Source organism: Rissa tridactyla, chromosome Z, assembly GCF_028500815.1.
Source record: "Rissa tridactyla isolate bRisTri1 chromosome Z, bRisTri1.patW.cur.20221130, whole genome shotgun sequence".
Lineage (NCBI taxonomy): Eukaryota > Metazoa > Chordata > Aves > Charadriiformes > Laridae > Rissa > Rissa tridactyla.
In genome coordinates, this window is record NC_071497.1 from 9,529,299 (window position 1) to 9,548,444 (window position 19,146).

Sequence of the window (19,146 nt, forward strand, 5' to 3'; positions counted from 1 at the left end):
ACCCATCCGCCCGTCCCTACGGCGCTGGCGGGCAGGCGCCCCGCGGGCAGCTAAGAGCCGCCGGAGGAGAAGGACCCCTGGGGAGGTCGGTGGTCCGGTGAGAGGGGGCTCGGCCCGGGTTCAGCGGGTCCCGCCTCAGCCCGCCCGGCTGCTGCGTCGGCCGCCCCGGGAGCGGGGCTCTTCCCCTCAGGAACTGGCGGCCGCCCGGCGGATGGGCACCGCCTGGGCTGAGGATGTCTGGAAGCTCCTCGGGAAGGCAGGCAGCGCCGGTGGAGGTAGGCCGCGGGACGGGGTTGGGGGGATGGGCTGAGGGTGAGGGGTGCCCGCGCGCCGAGTCTGTCCTGAGAAAGCCTTTTACAGCTTCCCGGAATAGTCTGGCGGCTCCGATTAGCAGTATGTTTACGCCCGATTATTACTCCTTGGTCTCTGTGTTGACAGTTATTCTTCAGTTGCTTTCCCCCCCGCTCCTACGCACACACACACACCCCCATGTGTAAGATGCTTATTTTCTTACTTGCTGGTGCAATGTGTAAAAAAGGGAACCCCCTCACTCGGTGCTATCAGACCCGCTAGTGAATATGCAAATTCAAATAAAAATAGTTTTTGTCAGAGTAACGTTAAAAGCAAACCGTGTAGAGGCAGATCCTCTTTCCCAGCTGCTAAGGCCTCTCACATAATCTGTGGTCTGGTAATGGTGTGTTGCATTAATTTATAAGACTTGGAAGCTGTAGAGTATTCACAGACATTTTTGGAGATGACGTGTCTATTCTGTTACTCACGTTTTCACAGAAGTGTGTTTCAGCGTGTAGCCTGTTACAATTCCTATGCTAAAAGGTTATGCGGTTGTTAGCAGCACAGATACTATTTTGGGACCATAGGTAGGCTGAAAAGCATCTCAAGGGTGCAAGTTTGTACACCTGTCCTAGCAGGGTATTTCTCAAATCTAAAATTAAATATTGACGTTCTTAGCAGTTTTGTTCCTGGTCACTGTCTGATATATGGGACGGTCTGATTCTAGATCAGTCCAAGCTTCCTCACACAGCAGACAAATAACACTTGATTTTATTGTGCTGCCTAAATAATTTTTCTCTGTCACCTATTTCTAACTTTTAAACACAAATGGCTGCATTGTAAATGTTAAAGAAAAAAAAAAAAGCCACATACTGAAACCTGTACAGAAACAACATGAACGTGACCGTAATGTAAAAATGGTAGGAATAAGCTTATGCTATTTTTTCCTTCTTATCTCTGTTTTAATTTTACTTCTTTAGTTTGAATGTGTGTTTGTAGAATTTTTAACTTGTTCTGATTTGCCAGTTTGATGAAAAATACTCTGTCACAATGTGTAAGATGTTGGTTTTGTTAATACTGAAGAAGCATGTAGCTGACGTTCAAAAAGCCTAAGTGCCCATGTTTGCTGATAGCTAGTAGTATGCCTTTCAGTGTTAATGAAGTTCTTTAGATGTACGAGATATTCTCGTATACACTTGATTAAACATCTTTAATTTTCTAGAGACAACTGTACCCAATTAAGTGGAAGAGTGTGCTACGTTAATAGCAAAATGTTTGTATTTTACCAGGTAACAGATTGGTTGGCACACTCATTTGATGACTTCTTTGGAAACCCAAATATTTCGTCTAGTGCTGTTCCTGTGAAGCCACTAGAAGGCAACTCTGGAAGAAAACGGCAGCAGAAAAAGAAAGACCTGCCTTCTGTGCCAGAAAGTAGCAAAACCAAAGTTCTGCCCAGGAAAAGAGCAAAGTCATCTGCAGTAGATCTGCCTTCTAACAAGTCCAGACAAAACTGGGGCCAAGCTCAAGATGAGGCATGGGTAGATAGATACAAACCTGAAACCCAGGTGTGAGAGTTATGCTAAGTGCTAATGCAGTAGTAACATTATAGTGTAACATGTTGTGTTTCTGTTCATATTGGTCAGTTCTGAGTATATCCTATTTATTAGGGCAGTGAAATACTAGTTTGATTTATTTCCTGACTGTAGTTAAGATTTTAATGAGCTATTTATCTGTATAAGGTGCATTTTTTTCCCTCAGGCTTCCTGAGGAGATAAAGCTACTGATGGGATGTAGTTTCCTGTCCATCCACTCCCGTTATTGAACCAGTTATTGAAGTTCAGCCAGATCTAACAGCTCCAAGTACTAGAAAAATGCACAGCTGAAGAAAGGAGAGAGAACTGAGTTAGTGCACTAATTATGGGACAGAGAACAGAAATTATTTTTTGTGTTACTGGACAGCAGTCAGCTGGTCTGTTGGCATGTTCCTGAATAACTGTAGTTTGTGCTGTCTCTGACACAAACAGGCATGATTGTAATGTTGTTACTTTAGGAATAATAATAATTCATTGTTTCCCAACTGCAAGCAATGGAAAATTGTTTGAGGAAACAGGCTGAAGTGATTGTCCTTAACTGTTGCACATCTACATAGCATAAATATATGTAACTGGAACATACATGTACACGTCTGTTAGTGTTTTAGTCAGTGTATATTCTGTTCTTGAATGTCATCATTACTGTATTAGAAAGCAAAAGGTGTATATATGAATTTCATGTATTTCAATCTTGTTTTAGAATGACCTTGCTGTGCAAAAGAGGAAGATCGAAGAAGTTGAAACCTGGTTAAAAACTCACATATTTCAGAGGCAGCCGAAGCAGGTAATCTTGCTAAAATTAGCAGCTAGAGATACAAACCCATACAAACAAGCTGGATTCAATTTTATTTTAATTTCAGAGAAAAATCTTAACTTACCAGTAGTGATTATGTATCTGTTGCGTTATAAGGAATCTTTTAAGAATATAGATTTAGAACTTGTACATTTATTTAGGGCTTATGCTGCTAAAAGGTGGAGTCTGTTTTTGTGTGGGTTTTATGTTGGTTTTGTTTTTGTTTTTTTTCCTGTGACAGGGTAGCTCTATTTTACTGCTAACTGGTCCTCCTGGTTGTGGAAAGACTGCAACTATTGAAGTATTAGCAAAAGATCTTGGCATTCAGGTGCAAGAATGGATCAATCCAATATCTTTAGATTATACGAAAGAAGACTTGAGAAATATGTTTGGCCATGGTAAGTATTTTTTTCTTTTTTTTCTTTTTCTTCCAGTTACTTTTGTGACTCTTGTGTTCTGTATTTTTTTGTTCTTTTATGTCTGTCACAGATGAAGTCAGATCCTTAGTGCTTAATAAGAATCTTAGTTTTGCATTTATCTGAAAAGGGATTTAGTTTTTCCCCAGTGTTTACTCCAAAATAATTTGCAATTCAAATCAATATAGAGAGCTATGTAATAGCCTAGATATCATTTGAGGCAATTAAATAAAAATAGGTAAGTCTGTCTTCGTCTGGGTCCTCAATTGAATTCTGCCCTTTAAAAATTCTCTTGTATTTGTCATATGTTTGCCAAAGGGCTTGTCTGCTGGTGTTCAGTTGCTACTGTCAGAAAATAGCATGGGTGGGTATTAGTTCTTGTGGTAGTTGTATTCTACTTAGGATAATATAGAGAATACAAATTTTTAATTAGTTTTCTTTTTCAGACTCAAATTTTCATACGTTTCCGAGTCAGGCCCAAGCAACTCTCTTTCAAGATTTTCTGTTAAGAGCAAATAAGTATAACAAACTTCAGATGCTTGGGGAGTCCTCAGAAAATGATAAAAAGCTTATTCTTATTGAAGTAAGTGAAAACTTGTAAAATTTTATTTCGAAAAGAATACCTTTTATTATAATATTGACATGCTAACTGGCTTCAGCTAGTGGATTGGTGTTGCCAAAAGTTAGTCTGCTTTATTGCAGATATGAGTTCTTTATTACTTTTTGAGTCTCTACAGCAGGCTAGAATGAAGTTCTACCTGTGGTTAAGCTATATGAGCTAATAGTCAGGCAGAAATTGGAGACTAGTTTGTGTACGGAAATAAGTAATAGAGTATCAAAAACATCAAAACAATATTGAAAATTCACACCCATGTTTCTGTATGGTTAACTTTCTGGAAATATACGTGTATAAACAGGAAGAGGGGAAAACTCCCCGCTATTCTTGTTACTTAAGGATGCAGGAGAGTGTAGAAGATATGTGAGAATTAATACAATCAGAAAGCATTTGAAATTTAGCATTCCCTGGTCTGATGTGGGTGGTGCTATTTAGGGCAGAGGTGTGAACGCTGAGGATTTGTAAGCTATAGCAGGAGGTAGAGGAGAAGACTTTATTTTTACTTTTTCAGAGTGTGATCCAGTAGCATTTTCCTTCTGATCTTTTCATGTGCTGTGACAGAGGAGTATTAGAAGTTATGATAGTCAAGTTATCTGTAAACTTTCAAGAAAAAGAATAGATGAGATAAAAAATTCTAGTTGAGTAATGTGATGTTTGGTAGAATTTAGGAAGCGTAGTTTTCTGTGACTTCTCTTCATGAAGAGAAGTCCTTGTGTAGGTCCTCTCAAATCTCAAGTCCTCTTCCTCAGTGGTGCTGCTACCTTGAGCGTTTATCCTCCGAGTAAAACTCTCTCTAGTAGGCAATGTAATCATCCAAGGCTGTTTCGTAGGAAACAAGGACAGAAAGAAAATGTTTCTTTTTAGATAATTTTTTCTGCGTAATAAAATAAAGAAATACTGTGCTGTGTTGGGGTTTGGTTTTGTGTGGTGTTTTGGTTTTTTTTCCCCCCCCAGTTATCTTCACTGTTAGGCACATTCAGATTTAGTTGAAAGGAAGTTTACTAGGAAGAAAAAATGTGTAGCAACGGAGTGTGCCATTAACAGTCAGTCTGTGGGAAAGAGTATTTGCATCTGAGTGTAATGACAGCAGTTCATTTGTTTTGACTAGGATGTACCCAACCAGTTCTATCGAGACCCTAGCAGTCTACATGAAATTCTCAGGTCAGTTGGAAATAAGTTTTTCATTATTAGCTTTAGCCACTTGCAGTAAACTGGAGTTTCATTCTTGTTATGCCTGCTTATTTTTCAATTTAGGAGATTTGTTCGTACAAGTAGATGTCCCCTTATATTTATAATCTCAGATAACTTCAGTGGAGACAGCAACCAGAGGTTACTGTTCCCAACGGAAATTCTAGAGGAGTTGTCTATAGCCAGTATTAGGTAAGATCTTCTATCTCATTAAAACTTGATTGAAATAAATGAGAAGTCAGAAACTAATGAATTTTTTTTTTAAATGAAATTCAACAGTTTCAAGCCTGTTGCACCAACAAATATGATGAAAGTTCTTAATCGAATAGCTGCAACAGAAGCTAGTATGGTAAGTTGTCAAAACTGATAACTTCTGTGTGGTGTTAGGTCCAAAGAAACTTTAGATTTTTATATCTAATATATGTTATTTACATTTGTTACTGTATTTGTTTGATCTTTGATAGCAGACCCCCCCACCTCCACCAAAAAACACAACCAATCCCCCCCAACAGAAAACAAGGAACAAACTAGAAAGATGTATTGTTTTTAAGATTAGTTCCACTTGATACTTGTTCAAAGCCTTCAAAGTTACTTCTGAAAATTCTTTTGCCTATTACAGAAAGCATGTATATGAAACAAATAATAGGAATAGAAGTAGTTCTCATTGTACCAGCAAGGCCAGAAGAGGTCACAAACTTAAAACCTGTATTATTCCTGAACTGTTTTGATTACAAGCAAGTCTACTGTTGAGTGACACCTTGCAAAGAATTATGTGTGTTATTATCTTTAATATTGCTATATAAAATGTGGCAATGTGATTAAATGTTTTAAAGTTAGCAGTATTACACAGTTTAAGCACATGGTGGGTGCTCATGTAGTCTGTTGATGGTGTGTATCAGACGTGGGTCCCCACAGCCAGAATAATACTCAAATACTCCTTTTCCTACTTCTTCTTATTCCTTTGAATGTTGTTTTTCCTTGTAGAACAGAGAAAAGAATTATGCTCTTGATAGAACTTCTTTGGAGTTGCTTTGCAGAGGTTGTTCAGGGGATATAAGAAGTGCAATAAACAGTCTTCAGTTTTCTTCTATGAAAGGTAAATACCTATGATTTTGTAAAGCGAATGACATTTTGACTATTTCTGCTGTAAAGTTGGTATACTCTTGGTATACGTATAAAGAAGGTATACTCTTCACTGTTGCAGCACAGCTAGGCGAGCTGTGCAAAACATTTTTGACGTGCTGCTCTGGGGCAGGAATAAAAGGCACAAAGTTTGGTTGTGGGTTTTTTTTTCTTCTTTTTAAGCTGAAAGTGTTTAATTTCATAACTGTGATACGTAGTCTTAAAATTGAGTAGCATGGGCTATGTGTGTGTTGATGTAATTTAATGAAATGCCCTCTTAATATTTTTGCCATTGGTGTTTACTGATCAAATCTTTTATGATGCAACTTTAATTTGAGAGGGATATTTTCTTTGCTTGGTTCTTTATACTTCTCCATGTCCTTATTTCTACCCATAATGCATTCCTGAAGTAGCCCATTGACTGTATACAGCATTTCTGTAATGATTGATTTTTGCTTTGGAGCTCCTACGGCTGTTGGTAAATTGAAAAACTGTGAGGTGGCATGACCTACTGTGAAGTTTTTGAGTGTATTACAGAAAAACTTTGAAGTTATTTTAGTAGTCTTAGTAGTCTTCAAAGTACTTGGTTAGACAATGCGCAAATCAGACTTAGTTTGGGATTATTTTGAATGTTCCAACATTGAAAGAAAACAGGACACTTGCTGTTGTGTCTTTCATAAACACTGGAAGTCAATAATTGTTAAGAAACCAATGTATGTGAGTTAAATAACTGATAATTTTTCAAAGCAGTACTCTGACATGTGTAGTTCATGCCAAGAACCATTAGATGGTGCCAGCTTTTATATTCAACCCAGACGTAAGAAATGAATTCAACGGTTGTTTTCTGGTGTATGTCATAAAGCTAGCAATGATCTTGTTGCTTTTACTCATTTTCTCTCCCATCCACCTTGCAAATGGAAAATCTGCTCATGGAACATAGGAGTGTTTCAAGTCCTTGTTGTAAGAGGGAGTATTGTAGTTTGAATTTTAGAGTATACTGAAATTAACTTAGCTGTGTTTGTTAAATTTCCTGAGGGAGAGAGTCAAGTTCCTAGGTTTAACTTGAGAACGTGGAAAATAAATTCTGATGTTGTCTTCTAGTATACTAAGTTTGTACTGTTCTGTATTAATAGGAAAAATAGAATTTTTTTTCTTAGTACAACCATTTTGATGATAATGCCATTAATTTAATAAACAGTAGGTTGGGGTTACCTGAGAAAAGTTTACAGTAGCTCGCTGCTGGGTGCTAAGTAGCTTCTACGTACTGTAGAAAATCTAAATAGTCTTAAAATGACCAGTTTATGTAACTTTTAATAAATTACCTTGGAAATGTAAAAACATGAGAGTTATGAATAGAACTTGGGAGAAAGCAAAGGCATATGGCTTGACAGCTTCTGTACATGAGATCTCAGGATCATGTTCTCTTTATACCACACAGAACAGTCTCTTGTCGCATTTTCTCTAGATTGAGAATTCATGTTGAATAGAAATTTTTTAGTTGTTCAGGTATTTCAGTTAGGTAAATGCTTGGCAGCCAGTGATATTTTGTAAATTTTGGAGAGACCTCACCTCCTTGTTGATCTCCTGAGAATGCATTATTAACTTATATTTTTTCTTCTTCACTTGTGGCTGTGTGTAAACACAAGCGATACATTCACTTTGGCAGCATTAATGGGTAAAATGGATCTATGGTAATCTTGGGAGAAGAGAAAGGTAAATACTTAAAAGAGACGTTCTCTTAGCTTGATAGGGAATATTCATCTGCCACTAAATCAAATTGTGGGTGAAAATTTTTGAGTTTTATATAAGAGCAGAAGGGTTTTATTCCTTGGAGCTCAAAACATTGTGGAAATTAGTAGGCTGTTGGAAGAATCACCTAAAGAAAAGGTTTTCTTTGCCTCCTTTTATTTCAGTGAGGGCATTATACAGATAATGCAAATGAAAGATAAATTGATAAGTGAACAGAATGTAACTGAAATATAATTTGTATATATTTGCATTGTACTTTATAAAGAAGAACTTTTTAAGTACTTGGCACTTTAGCTGACTTAAGGGACAGAAGTAGAATGAAACATGCTAGTTTAGGTGACTGGGTTGTCTTCCTAATACATGAGTTTTCTCTTAGTGCCCCTATTTATATAACTTTTTCTGTTTGGTGGGGTTTTTTTGTTGTTTTTTTTGTTTGTTTAGAACATTAGCAGTAGCAATATAATAGAAAACATTTTTTTGATTCATGTGCTTTGTCCTGATTGTATTTTTGCTTTTTTTAGTAGACTGCTCACTGGAGAAAGAGTTTTGGTCAAGGAAGAAAAGGAGCTCCACACTAAAATGTGAAGCAGCGGCAGTATCTAAAGCAAGCAAGAAAATTAAATCTGATACTTCAGAAGACCAGGAGATACAAGCTATTGGTGGCAAAGATGCTTCCATCTTTCTTTTCCATGCTCTGGGGAAAATAATATACTGCAAAAGTAAGAACGCTTTGACTTACTCTTCCTTTCAATGGGCAAAGTATGTCAGCTGCTGATAGCTAGATTTGCTAAAGTAAGGCTTAGGGTGAGTTCCAATTCGCATGTTCAGTCATTACTAACAGTATAAAAACAGTAATAAAAGTATGTGGTAACTGAGATTGCAGCTGTCTGTATCTTTTAGGTAAATAAACATTTCATTAAGATGTTCTACATGTATGTAATAAAATTACATAATTCTAGTTGCGTTAGGTCCATGTGTTGTCATCCTCACAAAGCTAGATAGATAGCCACTATGTTTGTTGTATTGTACAAAAGCAAATTTTGCTCTTGTGCATAATAATACATTGTTGTACAGTTATGTTCTGTACTCGTCTGTATTCCTAAAGGTTATAGAACTGCCCTGCAGCCTCATAGGTACTGCCTTCCTTATTTGTGTATATGGGTTTGATGACTCGTGCCGTCTTTTCCTCCCTACTGTTTATCTCAGCTCTTTGTTTCCCTTTTAACAGACATGTGTGCTCTCTCCTTTCTGACCTGAAAACCTCTTCCACTTCTCTGCCATACCCTATCTCCCTTTCCACCTCTCTAAAATACTTTCCACTTTGCTACTTTCTACTGAAAGTTCTACTTTCTATGGACTCAGGTTCTGTAAATTTACAGAACCTATCTGCTCCCTGTGTGTGGTTACAGTACTCTTTTTTTAACATTTAAAAAATATAATTCATAAGCATTTGGTACTTAATAAACTAGTACTACCTGCATTCAGCTAAATCAGGATCCATAATGACGTTGGCTGTCCACATTTCAGGGATAATTCACAGTATCAGTTCCAAAATCAACTGAGGAGAATTAGTGAGATGAGGCAATATGAAAATAACTAATTGAAATTTTTTTATATAAAGTGTAATGTAACTAATTACCTCTTGTTTACTATATAATATTGACTGTATAATTAAGTACATACACCTGCAGCAAGAGGTTCCTGGGAACTGAAAATGGTGTAATCTAGTTGCTGGTAGAGTTGACAGTTGCTAAAAATGGTGCTCAATATATGTGAAAGCTACTGTTCATGCAGTTACACATCTCTGTTCTTGCTCTTATGTAACTTTTATTCTAATTTTTAATATCTAATCTGAAATGTGTGTCTTTCTTCTGGCTTTTTTGATTATGTGCAGAAATGTAACAATACTTCTGATACTAAAAGACTAAAGATTGTAAAATCCTTTGTAGGAGAACCAGTGTCAGAATCAGAATTTCCTCAGCTGCCTGCTCATTTATCAGAATACCGTCGAGACACCTTGCTTATTCAGCCTGAGGTACGTCTGCAATAACTACTTGATTACAGTTTGGTGTGAAAAAACCAAAACGGACTCTTAAGTGATTGATGCAAATTCTCAGGCACAGTCACTGTCTTGACTTGTCACTGTCATTGATCTTAATATATGTGTACTCAATCTGTCTGTGTTACAGAATAATTAATCTGGAAGGGACTTCTGGAGGTAGATTAGGTTCCCAGGCTCTTGACTGTCGAGCTTTGAGTCTGTAGGGACAGAGATTCTCTCACCTCACTGATGGAATTGTGCTGGAAGGTGGACTTTCCTGTTTCCTCCTACGTCTCATCCTGCATTGCCAAGAGGAGTCTGAGTTCACCTTTCTGTTACCACCCATTAAGAGAGTTGAAGACAGCAGTGGCTTCCGCCCCTCCGTCCCCACCATTAGCCTTCCCGGGGAGCAAGCCAACCTTCCTTTTGTAATAAGCATCTGTTCATAGATGATGTGTGCCAGCTCCCTAACTGTCTAAATGTATCGTAAGTTTTATAGGATGCTTTTCCTTATGCGCTGTGTAAAACTTGAACTTTTTTTTTTGTCCTGATAGGATATTGTGGAAAAATCGCATATGTCTGGAAGCATGTTTAATTTATACCTTCACCAGAACTATGTAGACTTTTTTTCTGATATAGATGATGTAGTGAGAGCCAGTGAATATTTGAGCACCGCTGACATCCTTTGTAGTAATTGGACTGTAAGTGTCATCTTTTTATACACACATACTTTTTTTTTTAATACTCTGACATTGAGCTTCTAATTTTTTCTCTAAGTGTATATGAATGGTAGAAATAATTTTTTTTACAATTCAACAAGAATTAAGCTTCAAACTTCCAGTACAGGTGACAGTGAATTGTTAACAAATGCTGAAGTACATCAACTATAGAAGAGATGCACGTTCAACTTCTTGTCCAACTTCTGTCAGTATTTCATTATAGTGAGTTATAGTGTTTGTAAAATATTCTACAAAGTATTTTTATGTAGAACATGTTTGTGCTAAAAATGTGTTGGAGTTTGTATGCCTTTTCCCTGAAGTAATTGAGATAGCTTTTTCATTCATCTGCTTTGAGTAAGAGTTTCACAGTGATCTAAACGTATTCTGGGTGTGTGCTGTCACTGCAATTACAGAGTGTGTGTTAGTGCAAATGACACACCTTGCACAAAGGCCTTGAGTTCACATAATGCCCAATTTGTCTCTTAGACAAGACTTGTGATGGAAGAATACAGCGCATCTGTGGCCACCCGAGGGGTGATACATTCAAATACATCCAGAGCCTTTGCCCACCACCAAGGAGGGATGGGGTTCCGGCCTTTACATAAACCACAGTGGTTCTTCATCAATAAAAAGGTAAATACTTGATTTTTTAAAATTTTTTTTTGTAAGGTATGACATTTGAGTAGTACAGATGAGATTTGCTTACAGTGCTAAACTTGTCAAATCTTTTGATAGAAGCTACTTCTAAAAAGCACTTGCTTGAACAGTTACGTTTATATTATTCCTTTAATGGAAAAATAAATTGGAGGCCTCTGACAAAGTCTGGTTCCTGTATCCAAATTGGCATACTGCTGGGAGAGTCTTAATTCTAAATTAATGGAGACACAATTAGTGTTGAAAGACTATAAAGTATTCCTACAAGTAAAGTTAAGGGTTTTTTTCAGTTTAAATCACATTAATATGTTGTGTAAGATTAACAGATTATTGCTGTTATGTTTTATGTGTTTAACAGAAGTACGTTGTTCATAAGATACCAAAGCACTTTGCAATTTTTTACATTTGAACTAATACTTCTCTTGCTGTATCTGGCAAAATATATTTGCCTGGGTAGGTGGCAAATTCTATAACCAAGGGATAAATATTTTCTGGAAATTTTAATGCCCAGCAAAAGGCAAAAATGAAGGAATTTCCCATTTTTATGATCTGCATATATTAACTCTAACTGCTTATCATTTTCTTCTGGTCTCATTTTTCAGTAGCTTGTGTGTAGTCATCCATCAGGCAAGAAGAAAGTCTGCCTTTTATAGTACAGAGTATCTAAATTAATAATGATTTAACAGGTTTTTTACTTGTGTTTCCTTCCCCCCCACTCTTACAGTATCAAGAAAATTGCCTTGCTGCAAAATCTCTCTTTTCAAGCTTCTGTTTACCACCCGAGTGTCTTCAGACAGAGCTGTTGCCTTACCTTGCTATGTTAGCAAATCCAATGAGAAACCAAGGTAAGATGGGTGTAACTCTTGAACTCTTTTTTTTTTTTTCTTCAGTTAAAAGTAATTAAATTTTTTGTAATTAAAGCACCCAATAGCAGACAGTGCATGTAAAAAAACAATTACTTCGTGTGGTATATAATCCAAAAATTACTGTTTAGACAGCCGTGTCACTTATGATATGTTAATTATTTCTAATTAAAGGCTTCGTATCTTAACTAAGGCCTTGACATCAGGATGAATTCATTTTGTAGGCTATGGAATAATAACTCTATCTCATAAATACACAGTTGATGAATGTCAGTGATTTTTTTTTTTTTGTACGTAGGCTATCTGTAAATATGGCAATATGGTAAACAGTTTGAAAAAATAAATGCATACATGTGCATGCAGTGTTTTGGTGTCTAAAATATTGCAACTATATACAGGAATACTTGACTAAACTTATGAATTAACTTATTTTCCAGTATGTTTAATGGTATGTGTGTTGCGGTTTACCCAGTATGATACTGGTGATTCTTTTTTCTCAGCTCAGATTGCTTTTATCCAAGACATTGGGAGGCTACCACTGAAAAGACATTTTGGGAGGTAAACTTGACTTCTGTCTTTTCTTAAAGGAAGTAAGACTTTCTTTTTTAATATATTGAGGAAAAGAACCCTTTCATAGAAAAACGTCTTCATTGTACACCTGTGATGTGACATTGTCCCTCATTTACAGCATGATAATTTTATATTTAGCCTGTTAAAACTTTTTCCAGTTCAAGTCTATTTATCACTACAATGTTAGTAGCAACATTTTTACTATAGTGTTGCTTTTAATCCTTGGTTAGCTTTCTTTTCCATTGTACCAAATATTAGCTCTGCCCTAGACATACCTATGTTTCTCCAGTGCATGATGTGAATATTATTTTTTTTTTTTTACAATCAAAAACGTTTATGTGAGAATAAAACTGAACTGATGCAAAGAGTATAGTGCACTTTGCCTATTGTTTACCATGACATAAAACATTAATCTGGAAGTCTGATAGAACATTCTGTGTTCACGTGCGTGATGTATAATGGGGAATTATTCTTATTTCCTTTGAAGCAGTTGTTTATCTATGAAACTACAATGTATTTTAATGAGTGCTTCCTCTGAAATTAGATAGCAGCACTGATTTTTGCTTTATGGAATTTCTGGCTGCCGGACTGCTTATGAGTAAATATTTATTTAGATTGCATTTTTTTTAAATAAAACTATAGCTGCTGAAGTCCATCTGTCTTAGATGTTAAATACCGAATAGTGCTCCACTTACAGATTGTGTAGTGCTCATGGGGAGACATGGCATGACACGTTATATCGCTGGTGACTCTGGTGAGCCTTCTGAATCATGGGCATCATTTATACTAGTAGAGCCCCAGTTATATTTCAGGAACTTTCATATCTCTGAAATTTAAAAAGAGTTTTAATTGTGATGGTCTGTTTCTAACAAAGGATCGAGATCACAGTTAGCTGGAATGAGACTAACTCTTAGCCAAGAGAGTGAGTTTCTTAGGGCATCTGACAAAGCATCTCATATTTGTCACGGTGGTGTTGCTGCCCGAGTTATGAAATACTGGCCTGTAAGGTAAAGGCTGTGTTACCCACGAACCACCCTGTTCCCCAACAGTTCTATTAAAAGCCATTTTGGTTGCTGGTCAGGAAGAAAGGAAACTCCCTCATCTAAGACAAAATATTTGTAACTTCACAAACTAATTGTAGACTTCCTTATGCCATAAATTTTGTCTGCAGCACACCGTTAAATACTGATAAACATTTTGTATCTGCATTACTAAGTTGGGCATGTGTCATTTAGAGTTTTATCTGAGGGGTGATTTTCTCCTGAAAACACGGTAATCTTTTTAAATTTGTTCACTATTTTGGAAAGGAAGTATGGCCAAATGTAGGTATTTTAGTAAGTGTTTGCTTCCTCAGGAATCCTAACTGAAAATAACTTATTTTGTGTTATTAAGCAGTCTTTAAAATAACTTATGTGTAACTGTTTAAATGGAAATAAGAATATTTATTTTCCATTGTATTTATTAGTGGGTTGGGAATGGTACGGGAGTAAGAAAAGTAGCAGTGAGGAAAGTGCATGATATTTGATCAGCTGGAATTTGTGTCAGGATGAGTTTTTGTTAGTAACTGTATGGGTTTTTATTATTCCCACGTAAAGTGGGGAAAATAATATAGGAACATCGGTAACATACTGATGCAGAGATGCTGGAAAGATTGAGAAGTCCAAATAGTAACAGAAATTTAAAATATATAAAAAGATTTCCTTTCAATTTCTTTTTTTTTTTTTTTTAATTTGCCTCTTTCAAGTTAAATTGCTTCCCATCCTAAAGGATTTCAGTTTTGCTTGGAAAGGGTTTAATGGGCCGTTGCCAGTGAGTTAATTGTTTGCAGCTCATGTGGGTGAGGAAAGCTCGGCAAAAGCGCTGTCACCATAAGGAAGAAACTTTCAAGCAGCAATGGGTATGGGGGAGTGACGGAGCACAGATGCCATCTGGTATTTCGCTGTCGTTTGGGGCTATGTAGCGCAGTCCTTTCCCCGAGAGGAACTCCTCCCGTGTCTTCTGTAGGCTGTCACGTAGGCTGCACGGTGCTGAGTTCTGGGCACAAGGATCTGGACAATGTGCGCAGAGCCGTAAAAACATAATACTGAAGGTAGGGATGTAAGCACAGAAAGTATATAGCTTGAATTAATTGTCACTGAGGGATGGTGTCGCTACCAGAAAATGTGAAAGCTCTTAAGCACCAGTGAAGAAGGGTGACGCCTGTGGTACATGGGCAGTCTTTTCTGTTGCAGCTTCTGTGTGAAAGAGCAGGAGATGGTTTGGGTTTTTTTTTGTGGTAACTTACTGTTGCAATGACAATTTTGCAGGTTAAAGCTTGAAACACTTACTGACAAAGATCCGGGGATACCAGACTTCTTTATTAGCTCTGAGGTGGACTGTGCCAATGTGCACGCTATGGAGACGGCTGCGCAAGTGGAGAAAAACGGAATGAATGAGAACGAGTCGGACGGATTCCCTCTCTCCTCGAGCCAGTGCAGTGGAAGTGAACTGCCTTGCAGTCAGCCTCAGCCTGTTGCAGCTCAAGCCATCATGGAGGAAGACGAATTAAAAATAGAGGAATATGATAGTGACTGAGTACAACACAATAGCAACCTCTGACTTGCCTGAATAGATTAATACACTGCCAAGGCCTTTGCTAAAGACATGATGGTCTGCGCAAAAGTACTGCTTTGGCTGCTTAGGTGGGCTAGACGGCCAAGTCTGAACGTGCTGTGTCAGCATCGAGGCAACTGTCCTCAGCTTCCTCTTAACATTGCAGGGTCAGACCTGAGCTGAATACTAGAGTACAAGCTATTCCCTGCCTCTCCTGAGCCATGAAGTAATCTATATTGATAAAAAGAGAGTAAGAAATGATGACTGAAATTAGTTTGGAAGAGACTGTAGATAAGCAGTGTCACTCTTAAGTTATTTTTATTTTTTACACATTTTAATTTACTTTGCAATTGTAGAGTATGTTTCCTGAGTGCATACTTGGTAAGTTGTCAGCATTTGAAGGTTTTATTAAAATTTATACCTTCAAAAAAATTGCTGTTTGGAAGCCTGGCCCTTCTGAAAGGAGACACTGAAGTGTACATGTAAAAAGTTTGACACCCTATACTGATAATGTAAATAAAACTACTGTATTAATACTGTTTTGTACTCTTCCACAGATTTTTATGTGTTTATAAGTTGAACATATGTTGTACAACAGAATATTTTTGATTCCTTTTTGAAGGATATTTTCATAATTTATAGAGGGGAAAATATAACAATCAAGCATAAGTCCTTCTCAGCCTTTGTATTCTGTAGGAAGTTAATGGTGTATTTTGCTGTTTTTCTCCTTAAATTGGAGTTGTGCTGGGTGAAAGAATAATCCTGTGTTTGGTAACTGACACGTGAGAAGTGTGTTGTGGTTGTCTGAATAGACTGTTTGATACCTCAGTGTTTCTCTGTAACTGGGCTTGGTCTATGCAAATCAATCTAATATGTTGCTGTGGTTAGTGATACCACAGGAATGAAAAAAAAACCCAAACAAAACAACTTTGAATGTGTAATATAGGTTTGCATTTCTGTATTGCTTACATCCAGAGTTTGGTAGAAGCAAATGTGTGTTTATCTGCCGTAACCTTGGAATTAATGCTGCTATTAAAAAGTCCACTTTTATCCTCTCTCAAGGGACAGGTGTAGTCTTTACATCTATAGGTGTTGTTTAACTGTGAAGAGGGAAATTTCACCCTGAATTCTTAAATTCTGTTACAGCAAACTCAAAATGTTTTGTTGGCTGTTGATGCCCCTTAACCCCTGTCCCCCTCCCTAGGGTGCTTTGGGTGGGGTGACCCCTGCTCCGCTTAGGTGGCAGCTCCCTTCTCTTGGGTCTCCTGTGGTTGCGTATCCCTGTGCTCCTGGGGGGCTCCCAGTGCAAATGACAGTGAGGTGTGAAATTCTGACTTGCAAGTAAAACTCCAAGCTACTTATTTATATATTTTCAGCTTTCCTTACACTAGTATCCCATAATACTAGTAATAACAGAGGTACTTTGGCATCAATTACTTTGCATTACTGTTGGCCTTGCCCTTACTAGGGCAGTGTTCAGTGCTTACCTGGTTAATTGTAAATTTCAACAGTAGAGACTTAGCACCATCAACTACAGCATTCATAGTAATTTGTGTAAAGTCTCTTTCATGTGAAAACACCACTAAAAAACCCAAACCATTATTATCTTCAATAATCTCTTGTGCTTGAATGTCTATGCTCTTGCCTCTGAATTGCCATGGCATGCAAAGTGTGTGAACAGGATGGAAGCTCCAAATTAGTGAGGTGGCAGTGAGCACCCTCTTAAAGCCAATGGTAATCAAGATTAAATCCTAAAGTGAACCAAAGTGTCGTGGTTTTGGCTAAATTGGCCACTGACGGTCAACAGATGTTCCTTCCCCCAGCCTCTCATGCACGGAGAGGAAGAGGAGAGATAAAGAGATTTTACAAGTTCAGAAGAAACGAAACCACTTTAATGAAATATTAATAATAAAACAGAAAGGAAAATAATGAAATAGATACAGCATATACCCAACCCTGTTAAGCTCCCAGGATGCTGCCACCGGCAGGCACTGGGGAAGTCCCAGAGTGCACTCAGCGACGGGTGGGAACCGGATTCCACAGACGAGTCAGGAACCCACGGATCGGGATCAAAGGCAGATGAACAGACAGGGTCCTCCTCGGACGTCAGCCATTGAAGGAAGAGAGCTGACCCTTTGCTCCCTCGGTTTGTATACTGAGCAGGAGGCAGATGGGATGGACTACCCTGTTGGTCAGTTTTGGGTCCCCTGTCCTGTCCGCTCCTCCCCGCAGGTGGGACCCCTCTACGCTTTTCCCCTGCCGACCCTCCAACGGGGCAAATAATGAAATTAGCTGACCCTGGGCGTTATAGCAATGAGCGTAAGCAGGAGCCTCTCTGCGTACCATTCCTTGGCACAAACTGGCCTATCGCTCTGAACAAACCATTTTAGACACAACATGCTGTTAATTTCAAGCGAGTTAGAAGAGGCCTAGCTGAGAAATAAAATTACTGAACAGAAAGTTGGTTCTGTTTTACGGCAAACCGGGACACAAAGGGAAGTGCTGACAGCTGTTAAGCTTGTGTAGCTGCAAGCAGGCACAAGAATGTTGGTGCTACAGCCCACCTCCTAGCTGTCTCTGGGAGTGGAAGGGTCCGTTCTGGCGCTCTCAGCAATGTTACCTCAATGACAAGGCGGGGGAAAGAAGAGAACTGCCCTTCAAATATGTGTGGGAGTGACTTAGGAGCATCCCAAGAAGGAAAGATACGTGTGCTTTTTTGGTGGGGTCCAAGAATTTCAACAGCTGTGACAGCCTTTTGGAAACCAACATGGCTCACGCTTGAACCCATCCAACGCACCCAAGATTCTAAGTGTAGGTGTAATCCTGGGGGTGTTCAGTGCAGACAGTACATCACCGACGCGTGAGGCAGCCAGAGCAAGCGCAGTCCTGGGTGCGCCTGCCCGCTGCTCTGCCAAAAACAGTCCTCGCCCAGCTGGGAAGACACACCTTTGGTTGTCATGGCCTTCTCAGGCTTCCCCTCCTCTGAGGTACAGCTACTTCGAACTTTTTTCACCTTGTCTAACCGCAAAGTTCTCCCGAGAGGAACTGAAAAACTCTGCAAACTGTGGGCCTGAACAGGAAAACTCGCTCTTGTCAGCAGGTGCCACTGCTCCGTGTCGACCTGCTGGAGGGTAGAAAGGTGTTGCAGAGGGATCTGGACAGGCTGGATCGATGGGCCAAGACCAATGCTACAAGGTCCACCAAGGCCAAGTGCTGGGTCCCGCACTTGGGTCACACCAACCCACTGCAGCGCTGCAGGCCAGGGTCAGAGTGGCTGGGGAGCTGCCTGGTGGAAAAGGACCTGGGGGTGTTGGTTGACAGCTGGCTGAATACAAGCCGGCAGCGTGCGCAGGTGGCCAAGGAGGCCAAGAGCATCCTGGCCTGTGTCAGGAACAGTGTGGCCAGCAGGACTGGGGCAGTGATTGTCCCCCTGTACTCGGCACTGGCGAGGCCCCATCTTGAGGGCTGTGTCCAGTTTTGGGCCCTTCACCACAAAGAAGACGTTGAGGTGCTGGAGCCAGTCCAGAGAAGGGCAGTGGAGCTGGTGAGGGGTCTGGAGCACAAGTCTTGTGAGGAGCGGCTGAGGGCCCTGGGGGCGTTCAGCCTGGAGAAAAGGAGGCTGAGGGGAGACCTTCTCGCTCTCCACAACTCCCTGAAAGGAAGGGGTAGAGAGGTGGGGGTCGGTCTCTTCTCCCAAGTAACAAGTCATAGGAGAAGAGGAAATGGCCTCAAGTCGCACCAGGGGAGTTTCTGACTGGATATTAGGAAAAAATTTTCCACTGAAAGGGTTATTAAGCATTGGAACAGGCTGCCCAGGGAAGTGGTTGAGGCACCATCCCTGGAGGTATTTAAAAGACAGGTAGATGTAGTGCTTAGAGATAGGGCTTAGTGATGGTTTTTGTCAGAGTTAGGTTGATGATTGGACTAAAATAAGGGT

At 39.1% G+C, this 19,146-nt stretch overlaps 1 protein-coding gene across 4 annotated transcripts; it reads left to right on the forward strand.

Annotated features, from left to right (window-relative positions):
• The first annotated feature begins 4 nt into the window (after positions 1-4).
• RAD17 (RAD17 checkpoint clamp loader component) lies at positions 5-16,270 on the forward strand. 4 transcript variants are annotated; one of them, XM_054184567.1, is made up of 16 exons: positions 5-275; positions 1,581-1,859; positions 2,587-2,670; positions 2,921-3,077; positions 3,542-3,678; positions 4,820-4,872; positions 4,966-5,091; positions 5,179-5,248; positions 5,884-5,995; positions 8,295-8,489; positions 9,720-9,805; positions 10,366-10,512; positions 11,017-11,163; positions 11,909-12,029; positions 12,548-12,605; positions 14,924-16,270. In XM_054184567.1, the coding sequence occupies exons 1-16, from the start codon at positions 234-236 to the stop codon at positions 15,189-15,191; spliced, it is 2,082 nt and encodes a 693-aa protein (XP_054040542.1). In that variant the 5' UTR covers positions 5-233; the 3' UTR covers positions 15,192-16,270. The 4 variants fall into 4 exon arrangements, with proteins under 4 accessions (XP_054040542.1, XP_054040543.1, XP_054040541.1 ...); XM_054184568.1 differs by having other exon boundaries at positions 8,292-8,489; positions 12,548-12,637; positions 14,924-15,024; XM_054184566.1 differs by having other exon boundaries at positions 7-275; positions 8,292-8,489.
• Positions 16,271-19,146: the final 2,876 nt, after the last annotated feature.

Excerpts from the sequence above, each read along its gene's own strand:
- RAD17 (XM_054184566.1), top strand. The coding sequence starts at position 234 with ATGTCTGGAAGCTCCTCGGGAAGGCAGGCAGCGCCGGTGGAG. Across the intron at positions 9,806-10,365 it reads CCTTGCTTATTCAGCCTGAG|GATATTGTGGAAAAATCGCA; the intron begins GTACGTCTGCAA and ends TTGTCCTGATAG. Across the intron at positions 12,030-12,547 it reads AAATCCAATGAGAAACCAAG|CTCAGATTGCTTTTATCCAA; the intron begins GTAAGATGGGTG and ends CTTTTTTCTCAG.